The 25,834-nt window shown below is 45.1% G+C and overlaps 1 protein-coding gene across 1 annotated transcript in view; it reads right to left on the bottom strand.

Annotated features, from left to right (window-relative positions):
• The window catches only part of AOX1 (aldehyde oxidase 1), an 82,295-nt gene that overhangs the window by 3,814 nt on the left and 52,647 nt on the right, over window positions 1-25,834 (bottom strand). The window contains exons 21-32 of the mRNA XM_045078530.1: window positions 24,451-24,575; window positions 22,659-22,792; window positions 21,352-21,439; window positions 16,837-16,923; window positions 15,828-16,019; window positions 13,563-13,790; window positions 9,912-10,007; window positions 7,427-7,555; window positions 6,751-6,825; window positions 5,052-5,104; window positions 3,419-3,533; window positions 363-428 (exon numbers count right to left, since the gene is read on the bottom strand). Of these exons, the coding sequence (XP_044934465.1) occupies window positions 363-428; window positions 3,419-3,533; window positions 5,052-5,104; window positions 6,751-6,825; window positions 7,427-7,555; window positions 9,912-10,007; window positions 13,563-13,790; window positions 15,828-16,019; window positions 16,837-16,923; window positions 21,352-21,439; window positions 22,659-22,792; window positions 24,451-24,575 (1,388 nt within the window). The remainder of the gene's footprint in view (window positions 1-362; window positions 429-3,418; window positions 3,534-5,051; window positions 5,105-6,750; window positions 6,826-7,426; window positions 7,556-9,911; window positions 10,008-13,562; window positions 13,791-15,827; window positions 16,020-16,836; window positions 16,924-21,351; window positions 21,440-22,658; window positions 22,793-24,450; window positions 24,576-25,834) is intronic.

Raw genomic sequence — 25,834 nt, 5'->3', positions numbered from 1 at the left:
TTAAACTCCTCAAAGGCGCAGTCCATTGTAGGCCCACGACGTCACGCTTGGCCTCCAGTCTACTTCTGACTCAGGGGTACGGGGCGCATTCTGACCCCTCCAGGCTTGCTTCTTCTGCCTCCCTCAAGCTCCTCAGTCACAGACCCCTTGTCTCTTCTAAAACTACTCACAACATCTTTGTTTCCTTCCCTTCTTTTAAACAAAAAGAGATTGGAGTTTTGCAGCCGGCCTGGATAGACGGGTTCTGACCACAGGGGCAGAAAGCTAAGAGGACGAACAAGCTGGATGGCCTGTTCTCCCCACAGACCCCCACGGCGGTTCTGGCTTTCACCAAGGGGTTGACGCGAAGCAGGTACACGTACCTGGCCTATGTCGAGGGCTGGATTTATGCTGTAGCCGATATCCATGACAATGTCTGTTCTGATGTTCTGGTAATAAAAAAGAGCAAAATTGTTTATTTTAATGAGCACAGCGTAGGAGAGAAGCCTGAGAAACAGTTCCTTCCAGGATGCCATTGGCATAGAACAATTTTGGGGGCCACAATATATTTCAGGAGAAAGAATCAACAAAGATTTTATTGGGTCACAAAAGCTAGCATGTATAACTTTCAAAGTTACACACGTACTCAAGAAGCTTCAGCACGGATTTTTTTTTTTTTTTTTTTTTTTTCCCCCTTCAGGAACAACAGGAGAGAAAAGTATTGATTTGACTGTTTGGGCTGAGTGACGTAACTGACTGAGTTCAATCCTGCACAACAGACATAATCCGCGACACAGAAAATGTTTACAGCCCTCACAATCCTTGTTGAAAAACCCTATGGCTACCACACAACACCCAGAGCCCAGCTGGCTGGGTGACACTGATGCATCAGCCAACAAAGTCTCCACTGTGACCTGCTGTTGTAGATGTTTCATTCTGAGAGCAGAGGAAAGATAGATCTAAAGCACAACCTGGTGACCAGAAGCTCCTGAGGAGCTACGAATGAGGGCTACAGCAGGCCCGGCCGGGTTCCTGGGAACCTCTCTGCTCTCCAACAAGTCTGTACCTTCTTTTACGGGATGTCGTGACCTCTGTCATGACCAACACATGCTACTTCCAACTATTAATGGGACAACGGTAACCCAAGAGTTCTCTTATTTGATTTGGGACTTTCATCTAACATTTTTCTGAAGAAAATCAGAGAGGGACCCAGAACGTTTCACTATAATAAACTAAAACACCTCTGTTCTTTAAGGACATGATGAGATGTGAAGTTCTCTGTGACGGCACTTGGCAAGGCTGGCCTGCTGGCAGCCCCGTGGCCTCCCTTCCTGGTGAGGGGAGGTGCTCTCAAGTCTCAGCGTTAGCGAAGGCCTTGCTTCCTGAGCCATGAACTTCCTGTTCGTCACTGTGTTCTGTTAGGGCTGAAGAACGGGGTCGTAGGTTGTGGCAGCCGGCCTCCAGGATGGCCTGTGACGACCCCCACATGCCGGGTTCACTTCCTGACGGATTCCCCCCCATGCTCTTCCAAGGTTAGTTTGCGGCCGACAGGGTATGTGGAAGTGCTGGTACCTCACCCCGAGCTGGGGCAGAGAGGGCTGCGGCTGCTGTCTGGTGTTCTCACGGGCTCATACTCTCCTGTTCCTTTGCATCAGTCCCTTTGGGTTTGGGGGGGCAGCTTGTGTGCCTTGAGGACAACGAGACGTCCCATAGAGAGGCCCTTGTCATAAGGAATGGAAACTTCTGACCAACAGCCAGTGAGAAACTGAGGCCTCCTGCCGACAAGCAGGTGATGGGACTTGGAATCAGATATTCCAGCCACCATTGAGCTTTGGGATGACTGTGGCCCTCCTTAACAACTTGATGGCAACCTTGTGGAAAATCCTGAGCCTGAACCACCCAGAGAAGCCACTCCTGGATTTCTGGCCCTCAGAATGCTGTCGGTCAAAAAATATTTGTTATTTTCAGCTGCCAAATTTAAGGGAAATTTGTTACATAGCAATAGAGAAGTAATAAAGAGATGTAGGTTCAAAGTGAGGGAAATTTTGTAGGAATAAGAACAGTTCTAACAACACAAGGAGAATGACTGAGAAATAGGCCTCCACGGAGGGCCCCTGCTGTCATGTTGCATTAGAGCCCTTCACCTAGGGGTATACCCCGCCTGAGCCACAGATGTAGCATTTTTGAATATGCCTGGTAAAAAGACTAGTATATCTCTTAAGATTGTTCAACCAAGTTATAAGAACACACCTTAGAATTTCATACTGAAGCTAATTATTACCTATTCTCTGCTCTTAACAAGGCCACGTCATATACAGATAAAGAAAACCCAAGTGATTAAGATTTCACCAAATTTTTCTTTGAGGGAGAAGGTGATGTAGAAATCGGTTAGCATAAGAGAACTTTCTAGTGACCTAAAAGAGGACAGCTACTCTAGCATGAAAACCATGCTTAGAATGATCACTGTTTTATCTCAGTCCAAGGTACCCAAAAAGTGATCTGGTCCATGTTAGATTCTAGACAAACCAGATACTTTACCCGGCAGGTTCAATAAAGGTGTATACAATTTCAAAGATCTGGTTGATGCTAGTTTTAAAAACATAGACACTGGAGACCTACTAAATGAAAAGTTACATCTTACCATAATCCAAGATAATAGTCACAAAGTATGTTTGGAAATATCAAGACCTAGATCTTGCTTCTGGGTAAATTTTGGGACAGATTATCACGTGACAGTTGTGAGGGTATCACAGCCCCACTGAATGTATTAATGATCATTTATTATTATAAACAGTGGCCAGTAAGTAGCTTCATTGACCCACAAGGACCCAGCTACAAGAGGAGAAACTCTCCTTGAAACACAAGTGTGTATGTCTGTGTGTGTGTGTGTGTGTGTGTATGTGTGTGTGAGAAAGAGAGAGAGAGAGACAAACTGTGTGCATATCTCCTCACTGCATCCCTTGAAAGCATAAGGATGCCCTTAAACTGTCTAAAAAGCAGGATCCAGCTAGATAAAAGATATCAAAAGCTGGCCACTAACGTCCCCAGGACAGTCCTTGGTGCTTGTTAGCAGGTTATGGGCGCTCATGAAATCCTTCCAAAATGTCATATGTTGGTATTTCCCATGAGAGGTCAGGACTGCTGGTTAGACCCACAGTCTACATCAAAGCTTTCTTTAGGCTGTGTTTCCTCCTTGAAGTGGTTTCTTTCCTGATTCCATTTAAAGGAGCCAGGAAAAGAAAGAAGGGAGGCCACCACTTGTTTTCCATGGAAGGGACCACAATACCAAGGCAATGGCTGAGCTTCTATTTTTTTCTGGTAACAGAGAAACCATCCTTAGCCAGATGCACGGTGCTTCCGTGGTGCCCCGACACGGGTCATGCGTGCAGTTTAGGTCTATCTGACGTACAACCTGAAGACCTTCCCCCCTGGTACTGACCTTATGAGCGCCCGTCAGGCAGTCTATTTCCACCTCGGAACAGGCAGCTCCGTAAACAAAATAGTGGAAAGGATGGCCTTCGCCTGTCTCCCAGTTCATGTCGGACTCATAGCCCCTGCAGGAAAGAGAATTCGTGGGGAGCGCTGTTAAGTGACTCAGCACCCTAACGACAGACCCCGGTGGTTAAACAGACCAACAGGAGGCTGGATTCAGTTTGCTCGTAGAGCAAACCAGGGGGACACACTTTTGCAATGATGTGTCAGCATGGAACACATGCAATAAATCTGCTGAATAAATATATACTTCTTTCTCATTGAACTTTTTTGTCTGACGCCAAACCATTGTCGCTCAGCTCATCTGGAAAATAATGATCAGTTTACTTTACTGGAAAATGAAAGCCATCAGGAAACATTCAATTGCTCTTCACCAATGAATGACTCTTTGTACCCAGAAGTCAGGTGCTCATTCTTTGGTTCCCCAACCTATTGCTTTTTGTTAATGCTGAATCAGATTTGGGGAATTTCACCTGCATTTTGGACCAAACACTATTTCGAAGGCACATATTTGCCTGTCTGTCTGCCTTTCCAGCTCCAGGATTCAGCCTTCTGTTTGCAGGAGCAGGTGCCTGGCTCTCAGTCTTTGCTACTTCTCTGGTCTCCATGCCTACTCCGTTCTGACTCTTCCTTAAGGCCACCAGCTGGGTGTCATGGCAGAAGAGGAGCGCAGGCCAGCAGCTGGAGGGCACTTTCTCCCCTTCCTTACTCCGCTTCTCCCAGCCTGCAGGTGCCCGTTAAAAGTGCTTCTGAGGGCGCCTGGGTGGCTCAGTGGGTTAAGCCGCTGCCTTCGGCTCAGGTCATAATCTCAGGGTCCTGGGATCGAGTCCCGAATCGGGCTCTCTGCTCAGCAGGGAGCCTGCTTCCCCCTCTCTCTCTCTCTCTGCCTGCCTCTCCATCTACTTGTGATTTCTCTCTGTCAAATAAATAAATAAAATCTTTAAAAAAAATAATAAAAAAAAAAATAAAAGTGCTTCTGATACTTATTCCTGGTAACCAGCCAGTGCCCCGGGACTCACAGGAGAACTAGCAACACGACAAAATCAGACAAGACTTTCTGTATCAACCTGTTTCCTGATGGCTTTCATTTTCCAGTAAAGTAAACTGATAATTATTTTCCAAATGAGCTGAGCGACAATGGTTTGGCATCTTGACAGCATATGCTTATTGTCACGTTCCTTCTTTTTTGCCAAGCTAGAAGGTGTGAAATGGTATTTATCTTATTATGGATTTAATTTGCATTCCCCTATCTTTGTCTCTTAACTTCAGGATACGTGAAGTTTTCAACGAAAAACTGGCCACTGCAGTGGGTTCCAAGCACTAACCTCAGAGAACCCTCCAGTACCACTCAGAAGGACCCGAATCATCAGTTCCGCCGGATTTTATTTTATGTGACTATTTTTCCCAACAGAACCCTCTCTGGGCATTTGGATGAATTAGTAGCTAAATGTTGTGCATAACAGTGGGTTTAATAGAATGTTACCAAAATCAATTTTTTCTTCAAAAAATTTTTGTTTCAGAACTCTTCTTCAAGTGGCAGCTGTTAATATTCATAGCATGTGACTGAAAGGACTCTTTACCTGAAGTATCCAGTAGCTGAAAGGCTAATGCTTTCATCAAAAGCAGCTTGTGCCTAGGAAACAAGAGGGAAGACAATGCAGTGATGATGTTTAAAGAAAGACTCACTGGCGGCTTCAGTCTTGGTTCCACTATAGGGGAAGGGCAGCTATCAGTACTAATAACCAGGGACAAGCAAGATTCCTGTTTCCCTTTCAGCATTCTCCAACTTCACAAGCACTCATGGTCGCTGCCGGGAGTAACCGCGCGCGTCCGGTGCCTGGGACCGTCTCCCGTGACAGCCAAGGTAGGTAACCTACCCCCGTAGTCTGGGCTAGTGCGGCTAACAGGTGTTCTGCAGATGAAGAACCTCACTGGGTCTTCTGGAAAGACAGCCTATCCACAGGGGATGTACCAGGAAACAATGGGTGGTTGGGGGGTTAATTTTAATACCAGACATTCATTGGTCTTAGAAAAGTGGCCTAGGGGCACCTGGGTGGCTCAGTTGGTTAAGCGACTGCCTTCAGCTCAGATCATGATCCTGGAGTCCCAGGATTAAGTCCCACATCGGGCTCCCAGCTCCATGGGGAGTCTGTTTCTCCCTCTGACCTTCTCCCCTCTCATGCTCTTTCTCTCTCTCAAATTAAAAAAAAAAAAAAGAAAGAAAGAAAGAAAAGAAAGAGAAAAGTGGCCTAATTTTGGTAAAGTGTACCACTGATATCCAAAGTTCTCCTGACTCTTCAGGGCACACAGTTGACTAATATACAGAAAAGTGGGGGTTAGGTCCAAGTCCCCAAGTCTGAGAAAGAAAAAGGTGAGAAGTGCAGCCGTTAGAGAAGAAAGTGTGCTAATGGCAGCATCTCCCAGGGAGGGCTGGCTGTTTGTCCCGTATCTCTCTTCAGTCAGGCTCTCTCTGCCTGTCTCTGGCTCAGGGAGCACAGGGCAGAGGGCAGAAATAAAGATACCCCAGAAGGATTGAGAGCCCCTGTAAATAAGAATTATAGAATGAGTCCTAACTCTGTAGAAGAGCAGGAACCATTTCTAAGGGGGATTTCTAAGCTGTTTCCCCGGACCGATGCTTTTAATGTGACATCCCAGAGCAGTCAGCATGACATATACTCTCAGCTTTTACTGACAGCCACTCCACACCATCTGGTACTTTATAACCTGTTACCTTAAAAGCGCACTAGCCGACTTCAGAGTGTGCGTTTTCTCTTTCAACTAGGTTGAAAGTTCCTAGTACATCTAAGGAAGCCACTGAAATTTCCACTGCATTTAGTGCCTACTACCGGTTGAATACATACCCAGTGGTTTGGTTTCCTATTTCTAAATGAATGCGTATATGATGTTTTACTTTCATAGAATGATTATAGTGTTGTCTTTCCGTTTAGGAAGGGTGGAACCAAACAAATAGATTTACAGCTATTATCTAGAAAATACCTGGGATCCATCAGAAGAAACATTAATTACTTCTGGCTTAAAAATAAGGATTTTAGGTAGTAAAATAGTCTTTTTCTCTAATGAAGGATTTTCCCAGATGCAAGAGTTGCTCCACCACATTATGATAACATTGCCACGTGCAGAGAGCCAAAAGACCTCTACTTATCATTACGGAACTATAGTACCCTTTCAAGTGCCATTTCAAGTGATATTTAATTCACACATTTCTCCTCTCTCCTTTTTTTCCCCAACATAAAACACAAAAGTGACAGTGATTCTCACCCAATCCTTCCAAGTGCCTTGAGGATTCTTGCTGATGATGGGTTCAAGGCGTTTTAGTAGAGTCTGACAAGCATCCTAGGGATTATTTTTAAATCAAAATTATTATCATAACTTCAGACAAACACTAATTTCAAAACCACAACACATGTGCCACTGCAGAGGTTTGTTTAGGAGGCCCACGGGACACAGAGAAGATGGAGACTGACCCTTTAAGAGGTGATGGGGAAGGTTTCCTGGGGGTTGGGGGTGGTCAGGGTTGAAGTGGGAACCGGTCTTAAAGACAGACATTCTAGGATGGGGGGGTCTACAATCCCATGCTGAGGTCAGGACGTAAGAGACAGACTGCTGGCAAAGCCCTGACCGCTGTTTTTAAACACGGCAGGTCAGATGTATTTTGTGGAAAGCTCGCTCTGTCAACTTGAAGCCCTGAGTGAAAGGCAATGAAACTCAAGGACAGAGACAGAGGCTTGTAATGGTCCTGGCAAGAGGTTCATGTCCAAATCCAAGCAGCCATATTCCGGAACAAGGATGTCCTACACCAGGGGAAGGCAGGTTTTCACCAGGAGGGTGTGAGAAGAAGGTGAGAACTGGATGAAAGCTCAGTGCCTTCGGAGCTCCTCCCATGTGTCTGGCCTGGTGGGGCTGAAGGTCTGGGCGCCGCCGCAGTGACTTTTACCTTCACGGCCAGGCCGTTGACATCGGCCACCACGGACCCTCCAGAGGAGTTCGTGTTAGGGACGGTTTCTGTGCTCGTTCCGCGCAGGTGGATGTTAGACATCGGCATCTTTAGTTCACGACTGACCACCTGCATGTTGGAAGAGAGGTTCTTTGCAAATACTTCGGTTCGTGCACACAGCCCCACGGGAGCCCATGTAGCTCACATCTGGGAGAGAAGCATGAATTCCTCTAGCCACGGAAAGTTCTTTTCTGAAAACCCTGTAGCTAGTCTAGACCCCAAATCCCGAGTACACCTTGTTGCTTTGACTTTCTTAGGTGCAAGAGCATCAGGAAGAGGAGGAAAAGCCCGAGCCAACACAGAAGGAGATGCTTCATGTCTTCATAATCATGAAATCTACACCTGGAGGCCTTTCCTACCATCTCACTCTGCAAAATTCTAGCAAAGTCTCTATAACCAGAAAAATGCAGATCAAGGCAATAATGAGATATTATCATTCACAACTATTAAATTATCTAAGGTTTTTAAAAAAGCCAGAATGTAGTTGGTTATTGGTATAATGAAATGGATACTTTCTGGAAAACAATTTAGTAGTAAGTGTTGGTGATTGAAGATACACTCTGCGGGGCGCCTGGGTGGCTCAGTGGGTTAAGCCGCTGCCTTCAGCTCAGGTCATGATCTCGGGGTCCTGGGATCGAGTCCAGCATTGGGCTCTCTGCTCAGCGGGGAGCCTGCTTCCTCCTCCCTCTCTCTCTCTGCCTGCCTCTCCATCTACTTGTGATTTCTGTCAAATAAATAAATAAAATCTTTAAAAAAAAATATACACTCTGCGACCTGACAATTTATTTCTGGAAATCTATTTTAAGAAAATAATCATTGATTTGACCACAGGCTTACGTACAAAAATGTTAATTGAAGTATTCAACAATTGGGGATGGTTAAATAAATTATACATACATCCACAAGCAGCCATTAAAATCGTGATTGCAAAGAATTCTTAGCCACAGGAGGAAGTGCTCAGTCTATAACAGGATAGGTGAAAAACAGAAACAAGCATGGGAAAAAAGAGAGAGAGAGAGAGAAAGAGAGAAACCAAGAAGCAGACTCTTTTTTTTTCTTCTTTTAAAATTTTATTTTATTTTCAGTGTTCCAAAATTCATTGTTTATGCACCACACCTAGTGCTCCATGCAACTCTTAAGTATAGAGAACTGATGGTTATCAGAGGGGAGAGGGTGGGGGATGGGATTAAGGAGGGCACTTGTTCGGATGGGCACCGGTGATGTGTGGAATTGATGAATCACTGTATTCTACCCCTGAGGCTAATAGAACACTGGATGTTAAACTGATGTAACTGTATGTTAACTAACAGGAATTTAAATAAAAATTTAAAACACACATAGAAAAAGCCAGGATACGAGAAATTATATAAACAGCATGTTAGCAATTTATCAAAAAGAAAAAAGAAAAGATGGAAAGGCCTCCAAACGGTGCTGATTGCTGACCGGGGGAATTGTTCAGAGGCTTTTTAAAACACTTTTTTGCGTCTTCCAAATGTTTTATAATCTTTAGTATTACTATTATTCACAACATAGAAACAGAACCTAAGAATTCAGCTAAAGTGAATGTGTCAGAAAACAGGTAGACTTTGATCAGAAATATCAAATGTGATTTATATTATCAATCATTCAAAGTCTTAAAAAGGGCAAGAAATCATGCAATACCTATCTTCGGATTGGCCAGCAAAGGTTCAAAAAAGATGGCTCCCTTGCTAACACTGATGTCCCCCTCTCTGTGAACGTCTGTAAGCCTCTCGCCTTTCACAGAGCACCTACTTTTACCTGTTTTCGCTGCCTAAAGTCAATCTGAAGAGGATTTTCACTTTTATGAAAAAAGGGTAAAGAGCCAAAAAAGCATTCAGTGTTTGCTTGGCAGTGAGCGTCGGTGGGGGCAGGGCTCACTGCAAGCAGGGGGAGCAGAGCCCCAAGTCCTGCCCCGGGACCACAGGGACCACACCCTGAACTGTATCTGTCAGCCAATGTGTCGTGTGCCCAGCAGCGAATCAGAAAATACTGAGAGAGGTCATTTTTGGGGGGGTCTGGAAAATGCTCAAAAATATTTTCATCTAAATTCATGGTAATTACATCTCTGCTTTATGGCATTTTGGTTTGCAAAATGTTTTCAAGGAATGCTCTGCTTTCAGGTGGTGGGAGAGCCCCGTACACCTGAAGGAAAACAACAAAGACACAGACAGTCTCCTGTAGCAGTAAGACAATCTGAGACGCTTCTGCGCATTCTTTTAGGACATTCAGTTATAAAACCGGCTAGTTAACCCAGCTGCTATTAACAGCTTAACAGTTTAAGCTGTCAAAGCTAAAATCTCGTATCTTTTTCATTTTGGAACAGAAAACACACAAGCATGGTTTCTCTCTCATACACTCAGCTACAAGCACACACCCAGCTTAATCCAACTAGCTGCAAACTCACCTGAATCATTTTAGTGTGGACCCCCTGACCCAATTCGATCCCACCGTGAGTCACCAGCACAGACCCGTCCAGGTAAATGTGAACCAAGGCAGCAGCCTAACCGGAAAAGATGACAAGAGTTCCCGTGAGCTTTTGGGCTGATATTATCACACGTCTCGTCAGTCACGACACTCTCCCTGGAGAGTAATGTACAGACGTGTTGGACACTATAGGGACACCCGAAGCTAACACAACACTGTGTGTTAACTATTACTGGAGTTAAAACGAAAAACATGTGCTCAACTGCTCTCAGTTCAAAGACATACAGAACATTCCAGGGCAGAACCCGACCCACTCTGTCCTTTGCCAAATTTAGTAGTTTAATGTTAAATGATAACCAGATGTCAGCGTAAAAATTATCCTCAAAAACCAAATATGTGCCTCATGTCAGTCTAGAAGGTGTTGAAAAGTACCATAAATAAACAGAATAAAACATTTTCCCTGGAAATGATCCCCTCCGTTCCATTTCCTGCTGAAATACGCACCGTTTCCCCACAGCCCTGAGACCACTGAGCAGAGCCCGGCCAGGGCTGCCTCAGGATCGCCCCATAAGACACCAGGCTGGTAGGGGCTGGCTTTGAGGCTGGGGCAGGACAATGCTCCTTAAGCTGCTATTTCTTCATGAGGACAATTGAGGATCTCCCTAATCCAAAGCAGAACAACAATCTAGGTTTGGGGTTTGTTTTTTGCGGGGGGTCAGTTGTAAAATGCCAAGTTAAGTGCAGATAGGTTGGGGCAGAGAGAATTGTTTCCATGAACACATATTCCCGTAGTTGTAGGTGTGATAGAGAGAAGCAAACACAAAAACCCAGATAAGATGGGACAGACAGAAACTGTTTGCTACCAAACGGGCCAAGCCTACCCCAAATTTTCCTGGCACAGAATTACAGGGCTTTTGTTAGAAGGGAACTTGGAAGTAATCTTATCTAACTGTACAGCTCCCCTTGGGGGCCCAGAAAGAACCAAACTGCTAATATAGAATTAAAGGCTGCTATAATCAGAAACATCAGGACTTTAGCTAAACATGCTTTATAATCAACATGAACGTGCCTTCTTGGAATTTTGTTCACACTAGACTGAGGGGGATGGAGATATCCCAAAAGGCCACAGAAAACAAGGATGGCCTTTTCACTGTGCGTCTCTAGTGTAAGAGCGTTAGTAACAGCATGTGGTCCTAGGGAAAATGCTTCCCGTGGTTCCACTGTGGTTGGGAAGCCCTGCAAGGTGAACCTCTGTAGCCGTTCTGCTGGGAGATGCCAACCTCATCGGTGAGATCTGGGCCAACAACAGGTGACTTAACACTGTGTCAGCTAGTTTCTTAGTATCTAAGCTTCTGGGCAGTGTGGCACAAAAATCCAGGATTTATGAAGGCAGGGTCTTCTTGTGGTTCCGCAGATTCCCAACATGTCTCCGCCAGGGCAGCACTGGTTTCTGCCTGGTGGCGGGCACCGTGCTAAGGTACTGTGGACATGGAAGCTCGCCGGGTCCTAGCTGCTCCTGCATGTCCATAGGCTAGTCCTCAAGTCCACTGGACGGGAGGTAGGTGTGAGCCCCTCAGCTGTCGTGGCACAGGGCTGCCTCTGCTCAGGCAGATGCCCCGGGGTGATGAAGACACATGACCAGACCGTGTCCAGGCCCACTCCCCCTCCTGTCGCGCAACAGCTGGATGTCCTTGGGCCAGAGAGTGAACGCCTGCGGGCTTCGGTTTCTCATCCTATGACACAGAATCCCACCTACCCAGCGACGGTAGAGCGGGCAGGACGGATCCCCCAGCCTTGGGCCTTATCATGTCCTTCCTCATTCCTTCCCTCCTCCATCGGATTTGCTTTGGGGTCGCCTTTCGGCACACGGCTTCCAGGAAGCAGCTTGCCCGATCTCGGACTCCTCCACTGGGCCCGACGCCGATGTTTCCAGCACGGCAGCGGGTCTCCGGGGGGAGATGGGTAGGGCTGGTGGTCTGAGAATGAAGTCGTACTGCTGGCTGTGGTCTGTTTGCTCCCTGCTGAGCTGAAGGCCACCTCGGTTCCCACCAGACGGTGCCAGGAAGAGGCAGCTGCTGGGGCTGAGAAAACACTGCTTCTACGGCCTCTCAGACCCGAGTCTCCAGCCCCTCTCTCCAGATGTGGGGCTTCACACAAGTTATTTTAGCTCCTGAAGCCTCCGTTTCCTCACCGCTAAATGAGGCCTACAAATCTTACAGGTTGTCCTGAGGGTTGAATGGAATAAAATCTAAAAGGGGTACTGAGTAATTATCACTATTTCTTAGATAAAAAATTTCTGAGAAATCTCTGATCCGGGAAACGGGCCAGGTCTGGCCTGCTGTGGAGACCGGATGTCAGGTGAGGGCGACGGTTGAGTAGCGACAGCCCAGTGTCCAGCATGGTTATGCCCCAGGGCTGCCGGCAGATCTGTAAACAACAGGGGCCGTTCTCCCCAGGGATGCTGGCAGGTCTGCTCGGAAACAGATGGACCGGACTGATGGCTTCGTTAGCCGCACACTCATCGGTGTAACCCCAAACCGCGGACTGAGATTCACCGTTCCCTAACCCTTTCCTGGTGGTGGTTTCCCCCTCTCCCCTCCTTCTGAATAATCTTGGGGTTTTTTTTTTTTGCCTTTATTCCTCGACCACCGCCTCCTGACTGTCTCCCTCATCTGGGGGCGTTGTGTACAGATGACTATGTGTTTCTGCCACCACCAAGAGGGGAAGAACGGGACGGCTGCAGAGGACATCACCGCCTGTACTGTCCCAATGCTCCTCTGAGCTACCACCGGTCTAACCCACACGAGACACGCTCAAGATCACACCCGAGCTGAGCCAGGAGGGTTAGGTGCATGGACCGGCATGGGAATGAAGGCAGAACCTTCTTGCCTTTTTTTTTTCTTGGCCTCCTCGGCTCCCTCTACACACCGCTGACTTACTAGTGCTCCTCACAGTTCCGCTCCCATTTATCCCCAACCTGTCCGTACTCAAAGCACCTGCCATTCCTTCTTCATGGCTCAGCCAAAACCAGCTGTGCAGGTATGTTTCATTCAAGGATGAGGGGCCAGAAGCAGCGGACAAAAACAAGCAGGGAATTTACTTAATCAATTGAAGAAACTGTAAGAATAGATTTCTCATCCCTCCCTTCACATTTTTAACAGCTAAGAAGGGAGTAAACTTCTAAAATGCTTTTAAAAAATTATTTAAATGGTTTTACTCTTCTGGGTTTAGTTTATCCCACCCCCAAAAACCAAATGCCATGCAGCTTCCCGTTTCTATTTCATGGTCCAGCGACACAGCAGTACAGAGGAGCTGGAAGAGGAGTCTTGGCCGTCAACCATCCCACCATCTGGCCTTGTACTTGAGTGATCTGGGCCCAGAGCAAGTTGACTCAGTTGCTTAATGCAAGGGCCAAAAGCAAATGCCAGGTCTTCTGATTTCCCAGCAAGAATGCTTGCTGCTAACACTGGGGATTCCTGCAAAGGGGCTCTTATCTCCTCTGGAGGAAAGCTAGCTTGACTGAGGACAACTTTGGGGAAGGTTTACAAACAGGCATTGCAACCCTATGGCTAATCCTCCTTCACAGAAAGTTTCCCCAACCCCCTCTGATTGGTCTGTTTGGAGAACTGACCTGACTAAGAGTGATTGAGCCGAGGCCAACAGGAAACTTCAGGGGGACCACAGCCAGCCCTTTTTTCTTCCAATAATTCTTTGAATTGAATTTTTCCACAGCCGCTTTCCTCAGGGTATAAGAAGACTTAGCCATACATTCTTTCCAACACTGAATCAGGTTCTTGGCATTAATCTCTTGTTTGTAGGGTGTTTGATCAATTTCCTTGTACATGTTTATCGTTCGGACCTATAAAAGAAAAGGAAATCAAAATGGAGAAGAGGCAACCGATGTAGTCTCTCCACTGTCCTCCTAGTTAAGTTCTGCTCTTCCCATCAGGCCCAAGGAGTTCCACTTACTCCTTGTGGAAGCCCTTCCTGAAGCCTTCTCTACCTGAAGCCTCTATCAGATATGTTAGCACTTATATACTTCCTATGCTGCTCTGGTTTAAGTTCAAATGAAAGTATCCTTTCCTTATATTTCTTATATGACTCAGTACAGTCCCAGGATACTGTAGATTCCTCTAATTCTAGCTGCATTTGTGAACATCTGTTGAGACGTATTCCTGAATTTAACTTCCAGGCTACATGATCTATACAATTTGGATTGTTCAGATGTTGTGGAAAGATAAGACTACTCACCCTAGTTATTGGTTATATTTAAACAAGCTTATATATACATTTTTTTAAAAATTATTTTTATTAACATATATGTATTATTAGTCCCAGGGGTACAGGTCTGTGAATTGTCAGGCTTACACACTTCACAGCATTCACCATAGCACATACCCTCCCCAACGTCCATAACCCAACCACCCTCTCCCTACCCACCTCCCCCTGGCAACCCTCAGTTTGTTTTGTGAGTTTAAGAATCTCTTATGGTTTGTCTCCCTCCCGATCCCATCTTGTTTCAATTTTTCTTTCAACAACCTTTTATATTTGTTAAAACATAACTGGTAACTAGGATGTAGAACAAATTAAGATTCTTTTTTTAAAATTTTATTTATTTATTTTAGAGAGAGACAGTGAGAGAGAGCATGAGCGAGGAGAAGGTCAGAGGGAGAAGCAGACTCCCCGTGGAGCTGGGAGCCCGATGCGGGACTCGATCCCGGGACTCTGGGATCATGACCTGAGCTGAAGGCAGTCGTCCAACCAACTGAGCCACCCAGGCATCCCATATTAAGAGCCTAACTTGAGGCTCAGTCTCTCAACCCTGAGGTCATCCCTAAGCTGAAACTAAGAGTGGGATGCTTAACCAACCGAGCCACCCAGGTAGCCTGGGGAAGGCAGCGTTTTCAAGGGTGGCTATTCTCTCCTCCGACTGCCGCGGCGGGGAGGGGGGGTCATTATCCGATTTCCCCTATGCTACCAAATGCCACAGTACATCTGGGAAGGAGGCTGTGATGAGAAGGGAGGGGCAGGGGCCCCCGGAAGTTCAAGAGACAAAAAGAAAATGACTTCTGCCTAGGGCTACCTGTTCTAGTATTGACCAGCAAGAAAGCAGGCAGATGAAGTGGGGAGCGGGGCTTTCTAAGGTTTGCTGCAGCAAAGAGAGAATGGGAAACACCGCCTGAGGTGCCCACCGAGGACAGCTGGAAACCTAACCCACCCTCACAGGGGACCGTCCATTTCCAAGAGAGAATTAGCAGAAACGAGCCCACAGAAACATACTTGAAAAGTGGCTACATCTAAGCACGGAGGGGACAAGAGCTCGCTGGGCAAAGGCTGCTTCCTCAGGCCCTCCCTTCCCTCTCTGCCCCAACAGCACAGCAGGATGCCCAGAGTGGAGAAGCTGGGAAAGAATGGACGCCGGGTCTCCCCACCCTAACTCCGCTCCAGGATTCTGAGGGCAAGAGGCACAGGGAGGGGGACAGAGCTTATCATGGATGAAATTGCGACGGTGACTTCAAGAACAGAAAGGAAACTATTTTAGTAACTGAAATGACTGAAACTTTCTGACAGCTGCCTGAGATGTTCAAGGAGGAGAAAAAAGGGCTTGACAGGACTCGTTGGTGGGTAGCACTTACCTTCTCACTAAATGAGCTGGAGTCTGAAGCTCCCTTTTCAAGATCCTCTGTCTCCAGAAGGATTCTGGGCAAAGAGCCCAAGTGAGACAAGGCTCACTGAACTTTGGAGTCCTGGCTCTGTCTTCACTAGTGAGCTGGCTTACCCCGGGCACACCATTCAGCCCCTCTGGACCCAAATTCCTCAACCTGAATGACCCCCCAGGGGTCCTCCCTGCTCTGGAGCCTGATGTCTTGTGTGTGAGAGACTAGTTTAGCCTTACCTTCTCGGGGGCCAGACCACACCTGGCTGCAACTTCGGTGATACAGGACTCAGTGATGAGCCCCGCCTGAGGGAAGCCGAAGCCACGCAGAGCTGTGTTGGATGGCCCATTGGTTTTGCACGCCCACGCCCGGCAGCGCAGGTTGGGAAACTTGTAAGCATTTTCCATTTTCAGAAGTCCCATTTCTATCACCTGCGGAGATCCAGAGTTGGTGTGATCAGATTCTCATCAGATTTTGCCCTCCTGAGACTGAAGACCAAAACTAAGCCGGAAATGACTAACCCTCTCTACGTCACATCAAACATGCTAAGACAGACCCGTGTCCTAAATTAAAAGAATGTCTGCTATAATTTTTAAGGATTTGAATACTTTTTCTTTTTTTGAAATCATCATTTTTTATGTTCATATTTCAGGACGAATGCATTTCCCCCCAGGTTTCAGACAACTGCCAAAGACTTTGAAACATTCAGAGGCTCTAAATGTGGGGTCTACAGAATGTAATAAATAAAAAATCCTGCAAAGTGTGGCAAAAAAAAAAAAAAAGTTTTGGTATTTGGTCTAATGCTCTGGTTCTCAACCAGGGGTGATTTTGTCCTCTGTCTTCCCTGGTAATGTCTGGAGACACTTTTGGTTGTTGAGACCAGAGGGTAGCTGGGCCACTGACATCCAGTCACTAGAGGCCAAGAATGTTGCCGGACATCCCACCACGCACTGGGCAGCCCATAACCAAGGATGATCCAAGCCAGAATAACAGCAGAGCTGTGACTGAGGTCAAATGCTTGCCCTTGGGAAAAGAAGTCCTAGTACGGGAAACATGGACACAATATATAGACACAGACTTAGCCAGTATGTCTGGGCTCACTCTGGGGGCACCAGTTAGTGACACATGGTTGTCCCTGCAGTGTGGGTCTTATTTATTAAAAAGTTATTTAGCTATTGAATATCCTCTGAATTTTATCATTTTATGTCATACTTCCCAGAATGTGAACTTGCTTCTTAAAGCACTTACAATTAATGACTCGTCCAGGGAGGCGCCCCCATTGCTATAATGCTCCATGTCCAGGGCCACGATTCTGCCGTCATTCATGAACCCAGCCTAGGAAGAGAGAACCGATCTTGAATGCTGGGGCTGGTGACCATGTCTCTCTACATTTTACTTTGTTACTTGGAAGTCTTCCTCACACAGATAAAAAGCTTCCTGACATTGGTTTGGCAATGATTTCTTGGAGAGGATACCAAAAGCACAGGAACAAAAGAAAAAAAATAGAACTGGAAAAAAAATAGAACAACTCCAAAATTTAAAACTTCCATATACCAAAGGACACAATCAACAGAGTGAAAAGACAACCCAGAAGACAGAGAAAAATTTTTCAAATCATGTATCTCCTAAGGGATTCATATCCAGTGTGTGTATGAACTCTTATAACTCAACAACAACAACAAAACCCAACCTGACTAAAAACATGGATGAAGGATTTGAATAGACATTTCTCCAAAGACAAGATTCAAATGTCCAGTCACCACAGGGAGAGATGCTCAACATCTCTAGTCATTAGAGAGATGCAAATCAAAATCACAAGAGACTACCTCACATCCATCAGAATGGCTACTATAAGAAAACAACCACCAACCAACCAGTAACAGAAAATAGTGTAGGTGAGCATGTGGAGAAACTGGGCGCCCTGTGCACCGCTGGTGGAAATGTGAAATGGTGGAGCCGCTGAGGAAAACAGTATGGCGGTTCCTCAAAAAAATTAAAAATAGAAATATAATATAATCTAGTAAGCCCATTTTGGGGTATTTATCTGAAAGCACTAAAAGCAGGGTCCTGAAAAGCAATCTACACACGTATGTTCACAGCAGCATTATTCACAATAGCCAAGGGCTAGAAGCAACCCAAGTGTCTGTCAATGGACGAATGGATCGACAAAATGTGGTACATACAACAGAATACTATTCAGCCTTAAAAAGGCAGGAAATTCTGACACATACTATAACATGGATGGACTCTGAGGACATTATTTTCAGTGAAATAAACCAGTCACAAAAGGATAAATACTGTTTGATCCCGTTTATATCAGGTATCTGGTGTAATCAGAGCCCTAGCAAGTAGAATGGTGGTTTCTGGGGGATTTTTGGGGTGGAAGAAATGGGGATATATTACTTAATGGGCCCCGAGTTTCAGTTCTACAGGATGAAAAGAATCCCAGAGATGGACAGTGATGATGGTTGTACAACAATGTGAATGTACTTAATGCCACCAAACCGTACAGTTGAACATGGCTGAGACAGCAAATGTTTTGTTGTGTGTAAAAAAGGATAAAAGGGGTGGGGCACCTGGGTGGCTCAGTGGGTTAAGCCGCTGCCTTCGGCTCAGGTCATGATCTCAGGGTCCTGGGGTCAAGTCCCGCATCAGGCTCCTTGCTCGGCAGGGAACCTGCTTCCCCTCTCTCTCTCTGTCTGCCTCTCCATCTACTTGTGATTTCTCTCTATCAAATAAATAAATAAAATCTTAAAAAAAAAAAAAAAGGATAAAAGGGTAAGGAAAAAGTCAGGGTAGAGAAAGATATAATAGCAAAGCAAACAAAAACCCCTTCTGGAAAATTCATTACTACTGTTCAGCCCACCCCGCTCTTCCCTCCTCAAGAAAACCAACCCCATCATTCTCAACCTCCCTTTTTTGCCACAAGTCCTTGCATTCTGGCTCCACCTTTCCACCTGAACTCTCTCCCCTGAGGCCACCTCATCTTCCAAACTCCCAGTCTGGTGGCTGGCTCGCAATGGGCTCAGCACGTTCTTCTCAGCGCACCCAGTTTGATGAAAACTCTCAGCACCATTGGGTGCTGCTAGAGGTCTTTTACAGAAATATCTTCCTGTGTTTCATATGTTTCCAATATCCCTGCTTCCCATCTGCACTCTGCTTCAGTATCTCTAAACTTACTAGAGTTCACTTTGTGATTTTTGCTGAACGGATTCAAAACAAAGTCATTGTCAAGGGCACGGCCTGTGAATTCCAGAAGTTTGAGTCCTGCCTCTGCCACTTAACTAGTTCTGTGATCTCAGACAAGCTCTATAACCTCTCTATCTGTGAAATGGCAATAAATAAGGTAATGCGTAGGAAATTTTGGTGGGTGACTGAAACACGGTAATGTTCTAAATATAAATTATTAATATTAGTATTACAAGTGTTATCAATATCATCTCTTGTCTTCACTCTACATCAGAAGACATCATTTTTCTTTCATAATTATAGTCATCACTGTGCTTAAGGCTTCCGTAACTATAACTACCAGTAACAGATTGTTGTAAGGTTCCACGCTGGTGAAGGAACAAGCTCATCACTGTTCTTCCATATTGGTTCCTCTGTCCAACCTGGTACTTTCTACTAGAAACCGCCAAGTCATGTTTGTGGTTTTATTCTCCCCTGGACTTTGCCAAGTTTGCCACCGGCTCCTATTTTATTTTATCCTACCATGGCTCTTGGACTCATTTCTTCAACATCCTACTATCACAGCTCAGACCCCAAATACTTCATGTCTGAATGCTCCCTCTCTCCTCCCCAGGCCATCCTGCCCTGTGCCATCATATGACCTTCTCCTGTGCACCTGTGTTTGGTTATGATACTTGACTGATCAAGGACCTACTCAGTCCTACTCTTTCTTACAAGATCAAGTTTCAACCCCAATCCTGAAACTCTAGGCCTCATTCAATCTGGCATCACTTAACCTAACCAACCTTATTTCCCACCACCCCTCAGTAATTACTGTGTGTTCTAATTCCCCCCTCCTCTGACCACCACCCCACCAAACACTCCAGGTTTATCCCTCCTCTGCGTTCCCACCACCCACACGCCTCCTTTCTGCTCATCTGTCCTCGAAGGCCGTTTATGTTTCACCATCTCTAAGATGTCTCATGCACGTACCACAACTCATAGTTTACCATGCGCATCTCATCGTTAACCTGATATTATGATGTTTTCATGATGACTTCATATGTGTATGTTTTTCCCCCTTAGTCCCTAAAATGTAATCTCTTTCAGAACGAAGTTCACTCTAATAAATCTTTGTTAAACTAAACCAAATTCTAAACATAGATCCAATTGAGCATGAGATGAAATAAACTCATCCCTTATCTCCTAAAAATACGGATGCAAGTACACCAGTTGTGATGGAGATGATGCCGTGTTCAACAAATGCTGTTGTCTTTCATCCTGGGCACGTGGAAGACTACGCTGCCCAGCCACCCTCAGAGTTAGATGGCAAAGTCCTGGCTTATTACACGTGAATAGAAGCAAGGCCCACATTTAACACGCCTGGTACCTAAAAAAATTCCCACATAACACTCTTCCTTTGGTTCTGTCCTCTGCAGAAGACCCAGCAGAGGACTCAGAGTCCCTAAGGTGGTGCTCTGCAATAGAACTTTCTGAGGTGACGGCAATGTTCCATATCTACATGTCCAATATGGCAGCCACTGGCCACACATAGTTACTGAGCACTTGAAATACAGCTAATGCAACTATCGAACTGAATTTTCTGTTTTATTTATTTTTAAATTTTTAAAAAAGATTTGTCAGAAAGAGAGAGAGAGAGAGAGAGCATGCACAGGCAGGGGGAGTGGCAGGCAGAGGAAGAAACAGGCTTCCTGCTGAGCAAGGAGCCCAACATGGGACTTGATCCCAGGACCCTTTGATCATTACCTGAGCAGAAGGCGGATGTTTAACCGACTGAGCCACCCAGGCACCCCTAAATTTTCTTATTTCATTTAGTTAATTTAAATGTACCCGTGAATAGCCATCTGAGCCTTGTGACTTCCATACCACATGATGCAATCTCAGGGGATGATGGTGGCCCTACTGGGTGGAAAAAGTTTAAATCCCTGAATAATTTTTCAGAGCAGACTCCTCTCCTCTGCCCTTTCCCCTAACCCCTGCTGATTCTACTGAGCTGTTACTTGAGCAAGAAGTAACACAATACGGGTTTAAAGGCCCTGAGAGTTTTTAAGTTGTTTATCATGGCAGTTAATCTATTCTGACAAGTTAATCTATTTCTTATAAAAGCAAAAAATAATTATTTTCTGCTACAGAAGTTTTTCTAGGAATTTCTGGGACAGAGTTTATAGAAATACTTTTGCTAATACTGAAAGATGAGGAAGCTGCTGGCAAATAATTATAATTTCACAGAACAGTATTGGGTATTCTTCTATTTTTAGAAAACGTGGAAGTCGTCTGCTATCAGATCTCCTTTCACAGATGTGTGTATATCTACTCACAGGCTTTCCAATCATTCACTCTGGATCAGCCAAATCCAGTTCGTACTTTTCCACAAACGGACATGTTCAAGTAAAGCAGGTGTGAGCCGGCCAGTAGCCGGTGAGCACAAGGAACAGAGAGGTAAGTAGAAGCAGGGTTTGCTGATTTGCTCAGTGTTAGTTCCCAGGAAAGAGCCGCCCAGCGCCGCCTGCTGCCAGCACGCAATGTCATCTCGGTGACACAAAGCCTTTCCGACCCCGCTCTTCTTCTACTCACTTTGTACTTTCCAAGGTAAGGGTGGCGGCCGCCAGTGATCAACATGTCTTCTCCCCGCTCCAGAACACAGCGGACGGCGCGGCCGTGTCTAGAGCAGAGCGGTAAACCATCAACCGAGGAGCTGCCATCTGGGGAGGAGACTGTAGCTGCCCCGGGGGACGGCACTAACTCGCGGCCAGAGCTGGAGGGGCATCCTCACACATGGACGACGGAGCTACTGCTCCCGGGCCCTTCCGATCTCAGGCGTGCACCGTGGCCTCCCCTCGCCTTGGCTCAGAGCACAATGCCTGGCAGGTGCCACCTCTGCAAGGGTGGGTCTCGGGTGTCAGGGGCCCTAGAGTATTGCTTTGGGCACATTTCCCACTGTGATAACAACCTCTGCTACAGGGAAATGGTCCCAGGGCCACATCATAGACTGGTTCCGAATGGAGGAACTCAGGTGGTGTCTGATTTCCAAGTGCTCTCGGAAAGGACAGACCTAGAATCAAGGTCATTTGGCTTCATGGGATACAGGAACTGACTCATATCATTCAGCAAAGAAATTAAGCCTTCTACATGTGTCTGCTCCAAAGACCATTTCCCATGGTAATGTTTTGGGATCCTTAAAGGAAAATGGTAATGTAAATAAATGTAAATATATAAATATTATATATAAAATGTAAATGCATATAATGTAAATAACTGTAGATATATAATTATAATATTTATATATTATATATAAAATGTAAATATATATAATGTAAATAAATAAATGTAAATAAAGGTAAGCATCACAAAAGCAAAAATCTCCATTTAAATCAAGAAAATATATGTAGGAACACATATATTTATTTATATATATTTAATATATGTTATATAGCATATATAATATGTTATGTATAAATACACATAAAGGATTTTACATATATTTATCATATATATTACATATAAATAATATATATGGTCATATATATATGTTATATATATGGTTGAGCTTTTTTCAAATTGTTGAAGTGACCTATACACACACACAGGTGCTAAGACAAGTAGCCAGCATCCCTCTGGGACTTGTTTCTATCTGCTCTTCAGGTATTTTTACTGTGGCTTTCACTCTTTTGGGTACTTGAGTCTCATTTTGGCTCTTAGTATCTGGTATGACAATATAAGATTAAAAAGTTGTAATAAAACGGCAGCTTTGTGTATTTGTATACCATATATGATTTTAAATAATCTTAACCCAAATTCTTCCTCCTGAACCTCAGTATTGAGAATGCACAGCATGACTTCATTTTATTTTTAATCTAATTGAGCAGATTTTCTCCACTTACTTGTTGGCGGCAAATGCGGTGATGGCTGCCAAGATGCCGGTTTTGAAAATCTTCCCCCCAAAAGCCCCACCAACACGCTTGACATGACACATGACCTTGTTAGCTGGGAGCTTCAGGGTCGAAGCAACGATGTCCTGTGAATGATAATAGTTCCCATTAATCCGATCCATCTGCAGCAAGGGAGTGGGGCAGGACTTACTCGTTTTTGATTCCAAAATGTTACACACAATACGAAAACTGTGCAGCTACACTAAATAACAGGACAGCTTCCAATAACCTAAGCACATCCACAACTGATGTCAGTGGTGTTTAGCTATTATGACATTGCAAGAACTATCATTAAGTAGTCCTTCCAGAATATTTTTGTGCTAATAATTTCTTTTGAGAGAGAGAAAGCATGGCAGGGGGTGGGCGGAGACTCGGGGGATGAGGAGCAGACAGAGAGCGAGAATCTTAAGCAGGCTTCAAGCCCAGCATGGAGCCCAGGGCAAGGCTCAATCCCATGACCCTGAGATCATGACCTGACCTGAAACTGAGAGTTGGATGCTCAGCTGACAGAGCCACCCAGATGCCCCTATGCTAATAAATTTTTGAAAAAGTTCCCCATGAACCATATCCAAAGTGTCCTTTCCGTACTAATCCCTTGGGATAGGTTTCCTGAAGCAGTGAGATTCTGAGGCCTTGCAAAGCTCTCTCAGCCTGACTTTTCCCCACATTCTGCTATCTCTACCAGACACATTTCTCGCCTACCATCTGGATTATTACTGAGTTGGTCTGTGGGTCCCTCCCCGGATGCAGGTTTTGCTCTTCCTTGCCGTCCTAGTGTTTGGAGGTCATTTAGTCTTAACAACTCAAGTCTGTAGATGTGGAGCCCAAGAGGGATGAAGTGATGGCATCACACAGGGAATGAGGAGCAGACCGGACTGAAACAGCACTCGCCTGGCCCTTCTCAATGTTCCCGCTTCTGAAAGGCTTCAGTCCGCACATTCCCACACTCCTGCCTGCTCTGGTAATCACACCGGCTTGTATGACCTACTGAGTCAACCCCTTAGCTTTGTCCCTCTTGCTTTCATCCTGATGCTTCAGCTAGCCTCTCCTAAATGCGTCCCGGATGCCTGCCTGGGCAGCCTCTGTGTCATTCCCCCTTTCTTACATGCATGCTGCCTGGTATACAGGACAGAGGCAATACATGTTTGCAGAAGGAATGAGTGGATGAATGAATGAATGAATGAATGGCATTGGATCTTGGTGTGGAATTGCTTAGAAATGGCCTCTCCTCTCACCATTGAGACAAACTTCACTCTCACTACAAATACAAACTGAAGACTTCATCTTCATGGACTTTCTGGATGATTCTAGCCCTCAGCAAACCCTTCTTTCTCTTAATTCTTCTGTCTGTGTAAATGCTGACTTAGCTGATTAAGTATTTGGTTCCATTCTGTCCAACACCATTTCCTAACTGCTTCATGTGAGTTAGGTACTTAAAAGCTTTGGAGGGCAGGCTTTCCTCTTTTTTCTTTCACATTCTTAATAAAGCCAAGAGTACAGCAAAAGAGACCTGCTGACTCCATAACTGGTTCTGAAGTTATAAATCCACAAACAAAAGGTGCCCAATTTCATAACATTCTCTTAAAAGTTTTTAACTATTAATACCCAAACGGATAGAGCTGTTAGTACTCCAAATTCCTTGAGTTCCCATGGTGAATTTTTGTCTTTAATTGCTCTTGGTGTGTTTTGCCAGCAGAAACCACTTAACTTAGCCACCTCCCCTCTGCAACAGCCCCACAGTTACCTGTACGTATTTGGGATACTGGGTAGAAACATAGACATCGATTTCTTGGTCCTCTCCTTTGGGAACAACAAGCATGCTCTGGGTTTCCATATAAAAATGTTCCTGACCTCCCATATGTATTTCACCTGTTAGACGAAAGTATCAGAGTCAAGGAGGCTTTTGGAAAGAACAGGTAGCATCCCCTAGCTGTTCTCCCATTACGGAGAAATTCCACCAACTGTGATATTGCTAGGACAGCAGGCTACACAGTTAAGGGCCATGAACATGTAGATTTCATTATATCTGCAGATTTGAAGACCAGTCTGGTATGGGTGTCTGTCGAGTGTCTGTCAGGTCTCCTGATATGGTAGGTCACAGAGTCTAGGGAAAGGTGTGTGATGTTCTAGAGTCTGTCAAAACACTATGGCAAGGAGATTTCTGGTCCAAGATGAGATGGAGTAAATGCACTTCTCTTGGTTCCTTCTACTAAGTACAGCAAACAACTTTATTTATGTATATGCAAAAGAAATATAAGAAGACTCTGAAAGGTAGAGAGAAGGCAGACCAATTAGGCAGTTTGGGATTCAAGGAAAGACACATGGTGAGTTCAGTGAGTTAAGTTCTTTTGTTGCTGCTGTTTGCTTCATATATCCCAGACTTGGTACCAGAGAAGCCAGCAATCCCAAAATATCAACAGGAAAACACAGAAAGAAAATCCCCAAGAAAAGCCTACTTTTTCCATCCAAGGGACAAAGAGATGGGAAGCTTAGCAAGAAAACTTTTATACAATGACCACTCTACTCCAGTCTACTCCAGTGAAAACACTGTGGCCCCATTCCTATCTGCAAAAGTTAGGTAGAAAAATCTAGACTTCCACTCTTGTCAGGCTGTAAAGAGATGCCCCAAACCCTGTGTTGTGGTGGTATCACTGGAAACCACATGAGGAATCTGGACTTCCACCCTTCACCCAGCAATAACAAGGTAGCAACACCTGTTTCCCCACCAGCATGGGGTCAGAGTAGTTCTGGTAAAATAGATAAGGTAAATAAGACCCAGAGTCTTACAACATAATAGTCCAATGACCAGGATACAATTGAAAATCAGTCATTATGCCAAGAACTCAACTTGAATGAGAAAAGACAATCGACAGGCCAACACTGAGATGACACAGATGTTGGAGTTATCTAACAAGGATTTTAAAGCAACCATCACAAAAATGCTTCAGCGAGCATTTACATAAACACTTAAAACACATGGAAAAATGCAAAGTTTCAGTAAAGAAACAGAAGATACAAAAAGAGCCAAATGGAAATTTTAGAACTAAGAAATACAACCACCAAAATTTAAGAGGCTCACTGGAAAAGCGCAACAAGAGAATGGATGCAACAGAGGAAATCACTAGTCA

The sequence above is a fragment of the Mustela putorius genome, unplaced genomic scaffold, assembly GCF_011764305.1.
Source record: "Mustela putorius furo isolate JIRA1106 unplaced genomic scaffold, ASM1176430v1.1 tig00000275_pilon_pilon_pilon, whole genome shotgun sequence".
NCBI lineage: Eukaryota > Metazoa > Chordata > Mammalia > Carnivora > Mustelidae > Mustela > Mustela putorius.
The sequence above is the reverse complement of the archived record's forward strand: the minus strand, read 5'-3'. Positions and strand labels throughout refer to the sequence as shown.